The following is a 17,330-nucleotide window of genomic DNA, read 5'->3' on the forward strand; positions in this document are numbered from 1 at the left end:
ATAAATTTATTAATTATTATTATTTTTTTTTTTTTTTTTTTTTTTTTGCTTTTTTTCTAATTGTGATAATTATAAAAAAAATTTGCTTATTCATATGCAAATAAGTTGTTTAAAACATATATATATATATATATTTAAAATTTATAAATATAGTATACTATAATGAGTGAAATTTTTATTATAATTATAGTGTATTTTACCTTATGTTTTTCACAACCAGATTATCACATTTTATTCATTCCATATTTTAAAATATAAATTGTCTTTAAAAAAAAGAATTAAATTTTTTATTTTTTTTTTAATTTTTATGTATTTTGTAAAAATTGTTAATTAATCACTCGACATACCTGTTTAATATTTTAATTTTCTTCTTAAATTAGATTTATTTTTGAATTTCTTATTTTGATATTTTGAAAAGAAATTCTTGATATTTATAAATTTTCTCTTGTTTTTATATCGTTTTTTCACATCAGATTCTGTCAGTAAAAAGAAAAGTATTCTAAATTAATATTTTATACATTATTACAATTTAAAAAAAGAAAAAAAAAATTCATATATGCATTTATCAAAAATATTCTTTAAATTTAATTTTTGACGATAATAAAAATAAGTTTAATTTTTTTCGTAATATAATAATAATAATAATAAAAGTATTTTATAAATTAGTTTCAGAATGTATATAAATACTATATATGTATAATAGTGCAATAAACCAGATTTACAAGTGAATTTTTTTTTTTTTTTAATATATAAAAACTAAAATTACAAAACTTTGTGATAAGTTAATTTTTTCTTAGGTCAGGATCTCTGGAATTTTTTTTAAACTTACCGCCTTTATTTGTTCTTACATACACATGTATACTAATTTGGAACAACCTGTGTGTGTATGTGTGTAGATGCGTGAAAAACATAACCTAAAATACAAACTGTATACAAATACAATTGCGCGTAAATTTATATATATATTTATATAAAGAAAAATTATAAATTTATCTTTAAATAAAAAAAAAAAAATGGAAGAAATGGATACAAATCTTAGTGAAGATGAACTTCACGCTAAAAAAGAAGAAGAAATGGAAACAAATAAATGTGGCGAGAATATTGAGGATGAAAATCGCATGATCGAGGATATTGGCGAAAATGATAGCGATGCCGAAAACAGTGATATCGATGATAAAATTAATAAAGAGGATGAAGAAGACGATGATGATGACGACGATGACGATAATGAAGATGATGCAAATGAAATCGAAGTTAAAAATCTCGAAGAAACTCTATTAAAGAATCCTTACGATTATGCTAGCCATGTTGCGCTCATAAATTTACTATCAAAAATGGGTGAATTAGAAAGATTGCGTGTTGCAAGGGAAAATATGAGTAAAACTTATCCTCTAAGTCCAGAATTATGGCGTTCTTGGATGCAGGATGAAATTAAACTTGCCATTACTAATGAAGAAAAAATTGCTGTTGTCGAACTTTGCGAAAGAGCTGTAAATGATTATTTGTGTATGTATTTTCCTTTTTATTTTTCTTTTTGCAAAATATTTATTTGAATTAATTAATAATTTATTAATAAAATTTTTTGAATTATTTTCAGCTGTTGAAATTTGGTTGGAATATTTACAATTTAGTATTGGTAATATGGGCAATGAAAAAGATGCCGCTGAAAATGTTCGACAATTATTTCAACGAGCTTTAACTGCTGTTAGTGGTCACATAACGAAAGGAGCAATTATTTGGGAGGCATTTAGAGAATTTGAAAATGTTCTCGTTTCAATGGTGAGAAGCAAATTTTTTACTTCTTTTAAAAATAAAAAATTTCTGTCATTTTTTTTTTTAGAAAAATGTTAATTATTACCAATAATCATTTTATGTATCCGTACAATTTATTTTTGACAATTTAATAAAATTATCTCAATTCCAGGGATGATAAAAATCATAATTTTATTTTTAAATCAAAATAATACGATTTTTTCGACTTAAATCTGATTTTTTTTTTTTACTTAAATCTTCTATTTACATATTTTTCAAAAATTAAGTTCTAAATTATTTGTTTCTTTTTAATAAATATTTAATCGATAAATTTAATCAAAGAAATATTTTTATTTTTATCAGAGAAAATAATTTAAAAGAAGAACTGATAAAAATTAGGATTTTTTTAGAAAAACAAAAAAATTTCCGATTATTTGCGATTTAAATCTGTTTATTAAACATTTTACAAAAATTAATTTCTAAATAATTTCTTTTTTTAAAATAAATATTTAAACGATAAATTTAATAATAAAAGCATCAAATATTTATATTTTTATCAAAGTAAATAACAATTTTTAAATTAAACACTAAAATTGTCCAACAATTCATACTTTTCAAAATTGTTGATTACTAAAAAGTAAATAATTTATTTATTTAACAATGGGTTCCAAATTTCTATATTGATAGGAAAAAAATAGTAGAAAAATTAAAAAATTAATTTTCATAAATTAAAAAATTAAAAACAATACAAAAACAATAGAAAAATTAATTAATTACAAAATTAAATTTTCTAATATTATGCATCAAAAAGTTTGAATTACTAAATAGAACTTTATTTTAGAAAATATTAGAACTAACGTAAAAATTTGAAACTAAAATTATCCAAAAAGAAATTTGTTTAAAATTTTTTTTTTTTTTGCGATTTTTGCAAATTTAATAACTTTTTAATAATATAGCAAAATTGACGAAATAAATCAAACGATACGTTTTTACATATTCTTTTAATTTATTATAATATTTTTCACGTAATATAAAGAGTTTTAAACAAATATTGTAAAAAGTTGTGTTTTCAAAATTTTATTTTTCAAAATTTAAAATAACCTTCGGTAAAATGTCATTCAATTAAAAAAAAATCAGATTCAAATCGAATTAATAGGATTTTTTTTATCTTTTCAAAAAATTATCCTTTTTATCAGCCGTGCATTATTTATTATATTACTGTGCTTTTTTATTAAATTATTTCTTTAAATTTATTTCTGTTACTGAAGAATTTATTAGAAATTACAGACAAAAATTGAACGTTTAATTAGAAATTAAATTTTTAATTGCAAAATGTTTTCAGATAATTAAATTTCGGAAAAATTATAGTTGAAATTATTACATTTCAAAAAATTCAAGATGATAAAATATAGAAATTAGTAAATTTTAGAAGATTTTAAATTAAAATTTAAATAATTGAATTTCAAATGATTTTTTATTGAAATTTTTAATAATTTCCGTTGCTGATAATTTTCAGATAATTTAAATTTTCGAAAAGTATTATACAAAATCATGAAAAATAATAGAATTTTGGAAAAAGTTTAAAATTATTAAATTTCAAAAAGTTTACAATGAAAAAGTTTAGAAATTAAATTTTAGATATAGTTTTAAATTGAAATTTTAGACAATAATTGAATGTCAAGTGATTTTGAATTGGAATTTTTTGTGATAATTTTATGTGCTATTTTTTTTTTATTTTTCAACAATTATTGAATTTTATAAAATTTTTAGTTGAAAAATAGTTTAAGATAATTGAATTTTGTGAAAAATTTCATTAAAATTATCGAAATTAATTAATTTAGAAATTAATTTTAGTGAAAAATTTGTTAAATTTTTTTTTATTTAATTTATTTTTATTTTTAAACAATTATTGAATTTCATAAAAGTTTTAATGGAAAAATAGTTTAAGATAATTGAATTTTGTGAAAAATTTCATTAAAATTATCGAAATTAATTAATTTAGAAAAGAATTTTAGTGAAAAATTTGTTAAATTTTTTTTCATTTAATTTATTTTTATTGTTAAACAATTATTGAATTTCATAAAAGTTTTAATGGAAAAATAATTTAAGATAATTGAATTTTGTGAAAAATTTCATTAAAATTATCGCAATTTATTAATTTAGAAAAGAATTTTAGTGAAAAATTTGTTAAATTTTTTTTTTTTTAATTTATTTTTATTGATAAACAATTATTGAATTTCATAAAAGTTTTAATGGAAAAATAATTTAAGACTGCGGAGATATGTATTAAATAAATAAATAAATAAGATAATTGAATTTTGTGAAAAATTCCATTAAAATTATCGAAATTAATTAATTTAGAGAAGAATTTTAGTGAAAAATTTGTTAAATAATTCATTTCTAAAATTTCAATTTCAAAGTGAATGTATAAAATATAGAAATAATTTCTCAAAATTTGTAATTATTTCAAAAATGATAATTAGGAATTTCTAAATTTCTAATTTCTAATTACAATATTTCTAAAAATAAATTGTACATATATTTTATACCTTAATTTTGTTTTTTAATTTTATATACAACTCTTTGTATTATCATTTTTATTCACTGTTACTATTTTAAACAATGCGGGGAAAAAAAAAAATTTGTAAAATTTTGTAATAAATATATACACATTGAAAAAAATAAAATCTAGTTAATCTAGATATTTTTAAAAAAAATAATCCGCAAACGAATTCAAATAAAATATGTAATTTTTTTTTTTCTGAAAATCTCCAAATTTACAGATTGACGCTTCAAATACAACTGAACGCATAAAACAACTTGATCGAGTTGGTAAATTATTTAGTCGACAATTGCAAGTTCCTCTTCTTGATATGGAAAAAACACTCAATGAATATGAATTATGGCGTTTAGGCGATGGTGCAACATCAACAATTGATTATCAAAATGTAATGAATAATTATGAAATTGCATTGAAAAAATTAAGTGATCGTTTACCATTTGAGGAGAAATTAATATCATCACAAAATGAATCAGAATTATTAGATGCTTTTAATGCATATTTAATGTATGAAAAACGACAACCAGATCCAGGTCGTGTTATTGTATTATTTGAACGTGCAATTTCAGAATTAACAATTGAAGCATCATTATGGTTGGATTATGTATTATTTCTTGAATCAACAATTAAAATAGAAGATGTTTTAGATAGAATATTTAAAAGAGCAGCAAGAAATGTACCATGGTGCTGTGAAATATGGCGACGTAGAATTCGTGCTTATGAAAAATGGGGAAAAACAGTGACTGAAGTACAAACAATATTTGAAGAAGCACTGCAAGCTGGATTTACAACATCTGAAGAATATAAAAGTCTTTGGCTATTGTATTTGGAATATTTACGTCGTCGAATTGATGATATGAATAATGATGAGGAGAAAGATAGACAATTGGAAACATTGAGAAAAACATTTAATAAAGCTTGTGAATATTTAGCAAATTTTGGATTGGAGGGCGATATAAATTGTGAAATTTTACAATTTTGGGCAAGAACCGAAGCTATACACGCTAAAGATATGGAGAAAGCGCGTGAACTTTGGGCTGATATTCTCACACAAGGACATTCATCGAAAGCTGCTAGTTGGCTTGAATTTATCTCTCTAGAGAAGTAATTTTACAATTTTTTCATTTAATAATTCCTAAAAATGATATTTGATATCTGTACAACTAATTTTTGGTAATTTAGAAAAATTTATTTTCCAAAAGCACTAATAGTAATTTTTTAGAATTACATTTGTAAAATAATTTTATTCTATAGAATATTATCTTTGCAGAATAGTAATTTAAAAGAATCTTAATTTTACAGACAAAAAAAAAATTGTACAGAATTTTCAGTTTACAGAATATTGTTCCAATTTTCATTTTACAAAATTTATACATTTAACCGATTATTAATATTGCAGAATTTTTTTTATTTAAACGAAAATTAATAAGCCGGAAATTTAATTTAATCGAATCTCGAAAATTTGTGCAAAATATTGTTTCGTAAAAAATTAGTTTTGCAAAATTATTCAAAAGAATTTTAATTGCACTGACAGAAAATTAGAAAGAATATTAATTTAACAGAATATTCGTCTATTCGAATAAATATTAATTTTACAGAAAATGCAAACGGTGGGAAATTAATTTAACAGAACTATTTTTGGTGGTTTATTTTTAAAATATTGATAAATCACAATTTTTTTGTGATAATTTCTGATTGATTTTCAAAAATCGGGACAAATTAATTTTGTCAAATTGATTTTCGACTATTTGCTTATCTGTAAAATTAATATTTATTCGAATAGATGAATATTCCTGTTAAATTAATATTCTTTCTAATTTTCTGTCAGCGCAATTAAAATTCTTTTGAATAATTATGCAAAATTAATATTCTTCGAAACAACGTTTCAGACAAATTGAAATTCGATCGAATTGAATTTCTGGCTAATTAATTTTTTGTCTATATAAAAATTCTGCAACATTAATAATCGGTTAAATTCTGTGAAAGGGAAATTCGAACAATATTTTGTAAAATGAAAATTCTGTACACTTTTTTTTTCTCCAAAATTAAAATTCTTTTAAATTACTATTCTGGAAAAAGAATATTTTAAAGAATATTTTTTAATTAACTATTGATTAATTTTAAGTATTTTTAATCTACTTTCATATGAAATGCTGAATTTTTAAATTGAAATATGAAATATTTTACCTTTAATGTTGAGTCGATATCAAAACTAAAGAAAATTTTTCAAAAAATTGTTAGATTGGACAAAACATAAATATTGTTATTTTTACATCATTTTTACTTTTTTTTTATTATTTATAATTTTTCTTCAATTGCTTTTTTTTACATAAAAAGAAAATTGTTTCTAGTTCTCACGTAAAAAAATTTGCAATTAGTTATTTTGTAGATAAAATTTTGTTTAAATTTAAAAATGTTTTGTATAAATATACAAAATAACAAGTTTAATAAAATAATGTTATGTACATAATAAAGAATTAAATTTTTTTAAATAGTAACTAACAAATTAAAAATTTTAGAGATAAAGTAACAAGGTGAAAGAAGATATTTTTTCAATTTTTAAAATAACAAACAAAATATTTTTTTTTTGATGTAAAAAAGCAATTAAAGAAAAATTCTAAATTATGAAAATAACAAAAGTAAAAATAGATTGTAAAAATAATATTTATGTTTTGTTTTAAAATTTCTTCTTTTTGAAAAACTAAATAAATAAAAAAAAAATTTTTTAAATTGACAAAAAATTAAATGTACGGATATCAAATATTTTTTTTACGAATTATCAGATTTTTCTAAAAATATCAAACGACTAGCTGAAAATATAATTTAATTGAGCTGTTTTTTTTCTTTTTTTTTTCTAATTTGTAATTTATTAATTTCAGATGTTATGGAACGACAAAACATTTGAGAAAATTATATCCAAAAGCATTGGCAATTGTTAAAGATTGGCCGGAGAGTATTGGTAATGCTTGGATTAATTTTGAACGCGATGAAGGCACTTTGGAACAACTTGAAATTGCTGAACAAAAAGTAAAAGAAAAACTTGAAAAAATACATGATGATCGTTTAAAATTACAAACAACAAGCGCCGATGTTAATTTATTTATAAAAGGTAAAAGAAAAGCTGAGGAAACTGGAAAAATGCGTAAACGTATTGGTATATCGCCACAAAAAATATCACGTCTCAGTATTAAGGATGATAAAGATAATAAATTAAGGGAAAATTTATTAAAAAGCGATGGTAAAAGAAAATTGGAAAAAGAAATAAATAAATTGGAACCACCACCTGGTTATCAAGAGGAAAAAATGGAGGAAGACATTGTTCCTGAAGTTGATTATAAAATATCAATATTTATAAGTAATTTAGATTTTACAGCAACTGAGGATGATTTAAAGGATGCAATTTCATCGGCTGGTGAAATTACATTATTAAAATTAGTTCGTGATTTAAAGGGACGCAGTAAGGGATTTGCTTATGTTCAACTTTCAAGTTCTGTGAGTATTTTTTAAATTTAATTTCCGAAATTAAATAAATTAAATTAAATCTCAAATAAATTTAGGAAGCCGTTGATGAAGCTCTAAAACTCGATAGAATAAAAGTAAAAGGCAGGCCTATGTTTATATCTCGCTGTAATCCTGATAAAAATTCACGAGCACATGCCTTCAAATATAAATGCTCTCTGGAAAAAAATAAACTCTACATAAAAGGTAATAAAATATTTTTTAAAAAATTGAAAAGTCAAAAAAAATAAATGTGATTTAATTTCAGGACTTCCGGCAATAATAACAAAAGAAGAATTGGAAGAATTATTTAAATCACATGGAACAGTGGTGGATATTCGTATTCCTGTTTATCGCAATGGACATGCAAAAGGAATAGCGTATGTTGATTTTGAAAATGAAAATGAAGCGTCTAAAGCATTATTGGCAACAGATGGCATCGAAATAAAAGGTAAGATGATTAGCGTTGCAATAAGTAATCCCAAAGAACGTAAAAAAGAATCTTCCGAGGAGGAACATTTGACAAAATCACTTGGTGCTCATCCATCGGGAAAATCATTTTCCCATCCAAAACCAGCTCTCGCTATGATACCGCGTAACGTTCAATTAACATCAGTTAATGGTAATAAATCAAAATCAAACGAGACAACCACACCATTAACGAATAAAGATTTTCGTGAGATGCTTCTTAAAAAATAATATTTTCCATGAAAAAAAAACTCCTGTAAAAAAATACAAAAAAAAAATAAGAATGCCACCTGTTTATAAAAAAAAAGAGCATGTTTTTCTACAAAATAAATAATTTATATATATAATATATAAATATATAAATACAGTCTTATTTACACATTTTCCAACTATCCTAAAGCACGATTTTATTCTAATCTTTTTCTCAACCAATTAAATAATAAATTACAATTTCTTTAAATTTTTTTTTGTAATTTTTTAGAACGAAACCTGTTTGAAAAAAAAATTTTTAAGATTTTTTTCTATTTTAAAATAAAAGCGTGCTGCAAAATTTTTATAGAAATAAATTTTCGATGTAGAATAATAATAATAATAATAATGGCTAACAATATTAAATTGTGTGAAATTTTTGTGAATTATAATTACAATTGTAATTGTGCAGTTGAAAAATGTCTTTTATGCCTTGGAGGAGCAACCGGTGGTGGTGATGATGATTCCATGAATCTTCTTGACATAAGCCATTTTTTGGCTCTACCAGCGTGATAGTAGTACGTGTAAAGTAATGCCAATGCGGCAAGTGCAACCAAAAGGCACGTACCAGCAATAATGAGACTGTAAAGCCACAATGGTGTTGGATAGTCGGGTAAATAGTCCGTTTCTGTTGACGATGGTGTTGTGGGAATTTTTGGTCTCGGTGGTAATGGTGCAACATTATCGCCAATTGCAATATCAGCGCATGATCTAAATTCTTCTTGAGGTCCACATCCCACCGCGCCTTTAATAACAAAAAAAAAATAAAAAATTATTTAAAAAAAAAAAATTTCAACTTTTTTCAATAAGGTAAAACTAAAATTTAAATAAAATAAAAAAAAATTTATTTATAAAATAAATATTATATAATAATAAAATGCTTGGTTTGTCCTTCTGTCCTAACTTGAAGTTGGCCTTTTCTGATATCACGTGTTTTTTTTTTAATAGTAATCTTATGTCAAATTTTGACAATTCTTTTTCTCATTTTTGCCAAAGTTGTATAATTGTGTTTCCAAATTTCGGAATAAGTTTCTTTAAAATTCCAAATTCGAAAATTCAATTCACGAAGCTGAAGTACACAACGTTTACCAACGAAATTTTTTTTAAACTTGTATATTGATTCAAAAATTGTATACAAATACAAAAAATTTATGATGAGAAAAAAGATGCGCCAGGAAATTTCGTACAAGATAGTAATTTGAAAAAAATTAATTTTTAAAAATTAATTTTTAAGGTACCAGGGGCCAATGAATACCTATTAAATATTAATTATAAAAAAACAGGCCTCGAATCAACTTAAAGACACAAAAAGTCGTTTTAGTCGATTTATATTCCAAAAAAAAGTGGATTTGTTTTTTGTATTAACAAAAAAATATTTTACAGATTTTTAAATAAAAATTGTTTTTTTTTTTTTAATAATTATCCTTTTCGTAGGGTTAAAGTTGAAATTTTTAGAAATAATTAAATTTCAAAAGATATTGTTAATTTTCAAACAATTATTAAATTTTACAGAACTAAAAATAATTTATCAAACAATTTTTGGAAAACATTTTTTAAATTAATTGAAACTTTAAGTGATTTTTAATTAAAATTTTAGATGATTTCACTAAAAATTTATTAGAAAATGCGGACAAAATACAATAATTAGAAAATCATTTTTTTAATTGAAAAATGGTTTCAGATAGTTGAAATTTCAAAGAATATTATTAAAATAGTTAAAAATAATTGAATTTCCTTAGAGTTATAATTGAAATTATTAAATTTCAAAAAAAAAAAATTTCGATGGAAAATTTTCGAAATAATTAAATTTTAGATGCTTTTAAATTCAAATTATTGAAAATTCAATTAATTTTCAATTCAAATTTTATGAGAATAATAAAATTTTATTTGATTTTAAATTTGGAAAATAATTGAATTTCAGTTCATTTTGAATTGAAAATTTTGAGAAATAATTGAATTTTAATTGAAATTTTGGATAATAATTTAATTGAAGTTCATTTTTGATTGAAAATTTGGATAATTAATTTTGAATAGAAATTTTAGAAAATAATTGAATTTTATTTCATTTTAAATTGAAAACTTGGTAAATAATTAAATTTTAAATTTGAAAATTTTGGACAATTATTGGATTTTTAATTGATTTTGAATTAAAATTTTGGGTAATAATTGAATTTTAGTTTATTTTGAATTTGGAAAATAATTGAATTTCAGTTCATTTTGAATTGAAAATTTTGGGAAATAATTGAATTTTAATTGAAATTTTGGATAATAATTTAATTTAAGTTCATTTTTGATTGAAAATTTGGATAATTAATTTTAAATAGAAATTTTAGAAAATAATTGGATTTTATTTCATTTTAAATTGAAAACTTGGTAAATAATTAAATTTTAAACTGAAAATTTTGGATAATTATTGGATTTTTAATTGATTTTGAATTAAAATTTCGGGTAATAATTGAATTTTAATTTATTTTGAATTGAAATTTTTCAAAAAATAATTCAATTTTATTGTGATATTTTTTTTTAAATTATAAACAATTGTTAAATTTCATAAAAATTTTAATTGAAAAATAATTTTGATATAATTGAATTTGTGATGTATTTAATTAAAATTATTAAAAATAATTAATTTAGTGAAGAATCATTTTAGTTCAAAATTTGTTAAATAATTGAATTGAAGAAGATCTGAAGAAGATCTACATTTTATACTAAAAAAATGTATTTTATTTACATTTTTTTCAAATGTAAAAAAAAATGTCGCATTTTATTAAAATAAGTCGATAAAAGTCGTATTTTTGAAAAAAGTCGGAAAAAGTCGTATAATCCGAGGCCTATAAACATATAATTTTCATTATTATCATTTAATATGTAATAATATTCTAATAAATTAAATTATTATTGATAATATTAATCTTTAATTTCTTTATAACAAACAATTAAATACTCAATTTGACGCGCTTGCGCGCGTTTAATTTTGATAGTAATATATAATATAATAACAGGCCTTTCTTATTATACGAATTTTTACTTTAAAAAAATTTTTAGCTATTGAATTTTTGTTTGAAAAAATTTTTTTTTTCTTGAATTTCTCTTTTACACAACTTTTTGGAATTTAAAAAATTTTTATTTTAACGAATTTTAATTTTTACAGAATTTTCATTCAATCGAATTTTATGTAATTCGAATTTGATTCCGAATTTGATTAATTAATTAGTTAATTAAACGACAACAATTCACCGAATTTAAATTTGTAAGAATTTTTAATTGATATTATTTTTAAGACGCCGAATTTTCATTTATCCGAAATTACAAATGACCGAACAAAACAAAAAAATCGACAGAAAAATTTTGGCGCAATTTTTGAAAATTTACCAATTATTAGAAATTATCAAGAAAATCGTGAAAATTCGGCGTATTTCAAAATTTTATCAATTAAAAATTCGTATAAATAAAAATTCGATTAAATTCAAATTCTTTTGAATAAAAATTCTGGCAAAAATTCGATAACTAAAATTTTTCTTATGTAAAAATTCGTATAAAATGGAAAATTACGAAATTTTAATTCAAAAATTGAAAATTCTTCTAAAAAATAATTTAATTTTATATTAAAAAATTTTTTAAAAAATGATTTTTTTTCATTATTTTCAAAATTGAAAAAAGAAAACAAAAAAAAAAGACTAAAATGTACTAAAGGAATTTCTCTATTATATTATTATTGTTATTGTAGTTATTATTATTTTCCTCGTTTTAAAAAATTGTGCAACAATGATTGAAGAATTTAATACTATATAATAATAATAATAAAATATTGAAGTCATATTTGTTACACAATAATAATTATATATAGTTAAAGAATTAATAGTCACTTTCTAAAAGAATGATGCGCGCGATTTGAAATAATAAACTTGAAAAATGAAGACATTACCAGTGCCATTTTCGCAATTTCCCCAATTATTTCCAGCTACATAACGCCATTGAAATACACATTGTACACATGTTAATCCTTCTGGTAATTTATAATAACTTTCAAAAATTCCATTTCCTGGTCCAGGATAATATCGAATTGTTCCATTTTCACCATGAAGAAGATTTTTATCTAAACAATCTTGTGTTACTTCAATACCTTTATAACTCATTGGACACGTACGAAATTCAAAATATCCGTTATGATTTGCAGTTAATTCAATGCGTATTGGAATAATTGATCCTGTTTTATATTTTCGAACAATTATATTATTTCCATAGAGTCCTCCTGATTCGTGTGGACGTGGCTATATAGGATTTTTGCAAAAATTAATAATTATATTTTAAAAAATGAAAAATTATTATCAATTTTCTATTTTTTAAAAAAAGCATTTATTTTGTTTTTTGAAAATATTTTAAAAAACAACAACAATTATTTTTTTTATATTTTTTTTTAACATATTTTTGTAAAAATTAGCAAAATTTGTATTTTTTTGAAGAATTTTCTTTTGAAAAATTTGAAATATTAATTTTACAAAGAACAAAAATTATTTTTTTCCTATTTTTGTAAAAATTAGCAAATTCTTAATTATTTTTGAACAATTTTCTCGTGAAAAAAAATGGAAATTCCAGAAATTTTAGAAAAATTTTCCATTTTTTTTTGTAAAAATTAGCAAATTTTTCTATATTTGAATAATTTTCTTTTCAAAAAAATTAAAATATGAATTTACCTACCAACATTTATATTCCCATATATTTTTGTAAAAAAATTAACAATTTTTTTTTTTTTGAATAAATTTTGAATGTGAATTTTACAAACAAAAATTATTTTTTCATATTTTTGTAAAAATTAGCAAATTTTCCTATTTTTGAATAATTTTCTTTTCAAAAAATTTAAAATATGAATTTACCTACCAATATATTCCCATATATTTTGGTAAAAAAATTACCAAATTTTTTTTTTTTTTTGAATAAATTTTGAATGTGAATTTTACAAATAAAAGTTACTTTTTTCATATATTTTTTTCCATATTTTTGTAAAAATTAGCAAATTTTTTCCTATTTTTGAATAATTTTCATTTGAAAAAAAAATTTGAAAATATATAAAAAATAAAGAAAAAAAAAGAACGCAAATATTTACCTTCTTCATGTCCCATGCATCTCCGCAAATTCCACATTTCCCATTATTTCGAGTCCACTGTCGACTATAACCACCGCAATATAATTCATGATCATTATAATTTTCAGGTGTATTAAATCCAAACCTCCACATAGAGGCCCTCGATGGTGGTTCAATTAATCTTCCATGGCCAGAAACTTTATAAACTAGATTACCTCCGAGTAAGAAAAAAAAAGTGACAAAAAAAACTCGAAGCATTCTTCTATATCTCTCTCCAAATAAAGCTCTATAAAAATACAAATTGAAGAAAAAAAGAGAAATAAATTATTTTATTTTTGAAAAATTAATAATAATTTTAGTTTTTACTTTAATATATAATAGTAAAAAAAAATTAAATTATAAATCACATATAATAAATATGTAAATATAAATATAATAGGAAGGAGAAAAAAAATCTTTTCATTGAAACAATAAAATGTGTTGTAATGAATAATGCATAAATATTAAAGTTTAAATTGGAAGAGTCCCCCTTCATTATGAATTCGTAATTCAATATAGATAATAATCTTTCATAACAAAGAGCATTGTCCGAATAGTAAAATGTCTTTCTCTATTATTAAAATTGTAGAAAAGATTTTTTTAAAAAAACCGTAACATTTTTTTTGTTCCTCTTTCTTTTTGATTTACGAGAGATATGTTATGGTAATAAGTGAATTTTTTACATATTTTCTATTTTCAAATTTCATTTATTTTTTTGTAACTGTTTTAATTATTATTTTTTCTATTGTTATTATTTTTATTAATTATTATTATTATTGTTATTTTTATTATTATTTTTATTTATTTATTATTATTATTGTTATTTTTATTATTTTTATTTATTTATTATTGTTATTTTTATTATTATTTTTATTTATTTATTATTATTAGTATTATTATTATTTAAACCACAAATATCTTGATTTTTTTAAATAGGAAAATCGAATTTATTTTTCTTTTTCCGTTGACTAAATTGATCGTGGCCGAAACAATAAATCAATTCTTCCTTGAAAGTTAAATAGAAGTGATGCTTGAAAAATTCGCATAACAATGCAAAATGACAAAGAAATGGGGGAAAAAAGTAAAAAAAAAAATTAAATACCGAAAGAAAAAGAGAAGAGAAATTCATTATATTAAAAGAAAGCAATAAAATTGATCAGATGCACTTTAAATTGTTTTCTAAATCATCCGTTTAAATAATAATAATAATAATAATAATAATAATTTGTTAGCACGTTAAAAAAATTCCATCAATTAAATTAAATTATAATTATTAACTCAATATTACGATTTTATGAATTAAAAATTTAAATGACACATTTTATGACTAATTATGAAACAAAATTTATTAAATATAAAATAAATTGAAAAAGTTGTTTATATTTTTTTATTTTTATTATTATTTTATCATATTATTATTATTATTATTATTATTATTATTATTATTATTATTATTATTATTAGTAGTAGTAGTATTAAATTATTATTACTATTTTTATTATTATTGTAATTACTATTTTTTTTTATTTTATTTTATATTACAAAAAAAAAGAAATTTGATGAGTAAAAGTATTTTTTTAATATGGATGTTAGTTGAAATTTTTAATTAATAAGATAGAAAGGAGGATCATTATCTAGTTTTATTTAAATTTTTTTTTTAAATATAGTCTATTGTAAAAGAGTGATTTCAAAAATGTGTGTTAAAAAATCTGTCGAAAATAGATTTTGATGATTTAGATTTATATCATTTAATTATTTGAATAATGAATACTAACAACTTTAATGTTTTGCAGTCATTAAAACAATCAAAGAATTACGTAAAAAAAATTAACTGCTATTTTCTTTTTCTTAAATTTAGAAAAAAAAATACTACAATTCTTTTTTTTTCCTTTTTTTACAATAATATTTTTAAATTTTTTATATGATACTGTAAAAAAATTTTTATGTAAAATAATAATTAATTATTCATAAAGAGAAATATTTTGCAAAATTTTTGTTAGTTTTTTATAAAAAATATGAAAAAAAAAATGTTATCTTACTTTTTTAATTTTTAATAAATAGAAAATAATAAAATTCTTAATTTTTATATATGTACAAATATCAAAAAAGTTATTCCTATTTTAATTTTTATAAATTAACATATAAAATAGTAATTTTTATTAAATTTTATATAAATTTCAAAAAAGTTATTAGTGTTTTTAGATTTTTCTACAAATATTAAAAAAAAAAAATTTATTACTCTTTTGATTTTTCTAAATATAAAAAAATACTTTTTGAATTTCCAGGTGTACGCGGGAAATCTCAAATAAAAAAATTTTTTAAAAAATACTTTTTGTAATTTCCATAAATCATAATATACAAAAATAACTGTTTTAATTTTTATAAAACCATAATAATTTTTATCTCCCATATATATATAACTGGTTTCCTACCAAGGTTACGTTTTTTTTCTTTTTTTTTTTTCTTCTCACACAAGTTACTTTCCACTTCCTTGAGCATGAATTCAAACAAAATACTTGTAATTATATCAAATTCATCTAATTATAATACAATCGGATATTAAAATGGATTCTAAAAAAAAAAATATATTCTCCATAATATGTAACAAATTTAGATTATAATTATAAAAAAATAAATAAACGCGCACAAAATTTTAATTTGTAACAAATAACCGTTTTTTACGCACATATATAATAAGTTTTCTATAAAATATATTTGCACTTTTTTAAAAAAAAAAATTATAATAAGCTCACCGTTTTTCAAAACGAGTTTATGACTTTGAAAAAATAATTTTTCAGCGTCACTTTTATCACTGACTAGTATATATGGTGAAACACTTTTTTTTCCAAAAGGAAAGGTCCGGACCTCAGAGCCGGTCGCCGACGACTGAAGTGAATTGTTGAACTTTTAACAATCTCAACTCTCTGAACTCCATCGTGTATGGAAGTGTGTCACCCTCTTTTTTTTTTAACAATCCTTACGAAAAAAAAAAATTTGATTTCCAAATGTAATTGGTCCTTTTCATCGCAGAACTAGAGAAAAAAATTCTTGAAAAAAAAAATTAAATATTAATAGTAAATTAATTAAAAGTGTATATATTTTTTTTAATTATTCATTAAATAATAGTAAATAAAAAAATAAAAAATAAAATAAAAAATAAAATAAAATTATTCATTAAATACCTAATGGTAAATAAAAAAAATAGAATAAAAACAGTAATAGTAAATTAATTTATTAAAAGTGTTTGTAATTTTTGTAAATTTATTCATTTGCGAATTATTTAAAGATTTCATGAACAAATAAATTAAAAAAAAAAAAACAGATATGTTTCGCCTTAATAAATAATCTAACAATAGACACTTAGTTGAAATTAATTGAATAAATATGTATTCTCTTTTATGATGAGTAGGAGTAGGTCATTAGAACTAGGTGATGTTTACATGCGATGCTATAAATACACATAAAAATTATAAAATTTAATTTATAAGGAAAGTTATTTTTTTTATAATTGTTAATAAAAAAGATGTTTTAATTTTTGCATTTTGTTGATTTCCAATAACTGAATTAATTGGATTAGAAATTTGACTTTTATTATTTATTATATTACTATTATTATTATTAAACTATTATTATACTATTATACCATTATTATTATTATTATTATACTATTATTATATTATT

At 20.6% G+C, this 17,330-nt stretch overlaps 3 protein-coding genes across 3 annotated transcripts in view; 1 reads left to right on the top strand and 2 right to left on the bottom strand.

Annotated features, from left to right (window-relative positions):
• The window catches only part of LOC127281203 (N-alpha-acetyltransferase 40), a 54,144-nt gene that overhangs the window by 16,149 nt on the left and 20,665 nt on the right, over window positions 1-17,330 (bottom strand). The gene's annotated exons all lie outside the window — the stretch shown is intronic.
• On the top strand, window positions 900-8,641 carry LOC127281188 (squamous cell carcinoma antigen recognized by T-cells 3-like). Its single transcript, XM_051304785.1, has 6 exons — window positions 900-1,506; window positions 1,598-1,779; window positions 4,536-5,416; window positions 7,192-7,804; window positions 7,870-8,017; window positions 8,079-8,641. Exons 1-6 carry the CDS (start codon window positions 1,014-1,016, stop codon window positions 8,507-8,509), a joined length of 2,748 nt encoding a protein of 915 aa, XP_051160742.1. The 5' UTR covers window positions 900-1,013; the 3' UTR covers window positions 8,510-8,641.
• Window positions 8,578-16,569, bottom strand: LOC127281199 (uncharacterized). Its single transcript, XM_051304800.1, has 4 exons — window positions 16,403-16,569; window positions 13,632-13,896; window positions 12,453-12,798; window positions 8,578-9,272 (listed from the first exon to the last, which is right to left on the bottom strand). The coding sequence occupies exons 2-4, from the start codon at window positions 13,866-13,868 to the stop codon at window positions 8,920-8,922; spliced, it is 936 nt and encodes a 311-aa protein (XP_051160757.1). The 5' UTR covers window positions 13,869-13,896; window positions 16,403-16,569; the 3' UTR covers window positions 8,578-8,919.

This window comes from Leptopilina boulardi, unplaced genomic scaffold (genome assembly GCF_019393585.1).
Source record: "Leptopilina boulardi isolate dan_hultmark-lab unplaced genomic scaffold, ZJU_Lbou_2.1 LbouV2_266, whole genome shotgun sequence".
NCBI lineage: Eukaryota > Metazoa > Arthropoda > Insecta > Hymenoptera > Figitidae > Leptopilina > Leptopilina boulardi.

Coding starts and splice junctions, on each gene's coding strand:
- LOC127281199 (XM_051304800.1), bottom strand. CDS start 13,868: ATGCTTCGAGTTTTTTTTGTCACTTTTTTTTTCTTACTCGGAGGTAAT. Junction 12,799..13,631: donor ATGCATGGGACATGAAGAAG/GTAAATATTTGC, acceptor AATCCTATATAG/CCACGTCCACACGAATCAGG. Junction 9,273..12,452: donor AAATTGCGAAAATGGCACTG/GTAATGTCTTCA, acceptor TTGTTATTAAAG/GCGCGGTGGGATGTGGACCT.
- LOC127281188 (XM_051304785.1), top strand. CDS start 1,014: ATGGAAGAAATGGATACAAATCTTAGTGAAGATGAACTTCACGCTAAA. Junction 1,780..4,535: donor AAAATGTTCTCGTTTCAATG/GTGAGAAGCAAA, acceptor CCAAATTTACAG/ATTGACGCTTCAAATACAAC. Junction 5,417..7,191: donor GAATTTATCTCTCTAGAGAA/GTAATTTTACAA, acceptor TATTAATTTCAG/ATGTTATGGAACGACAAAAC.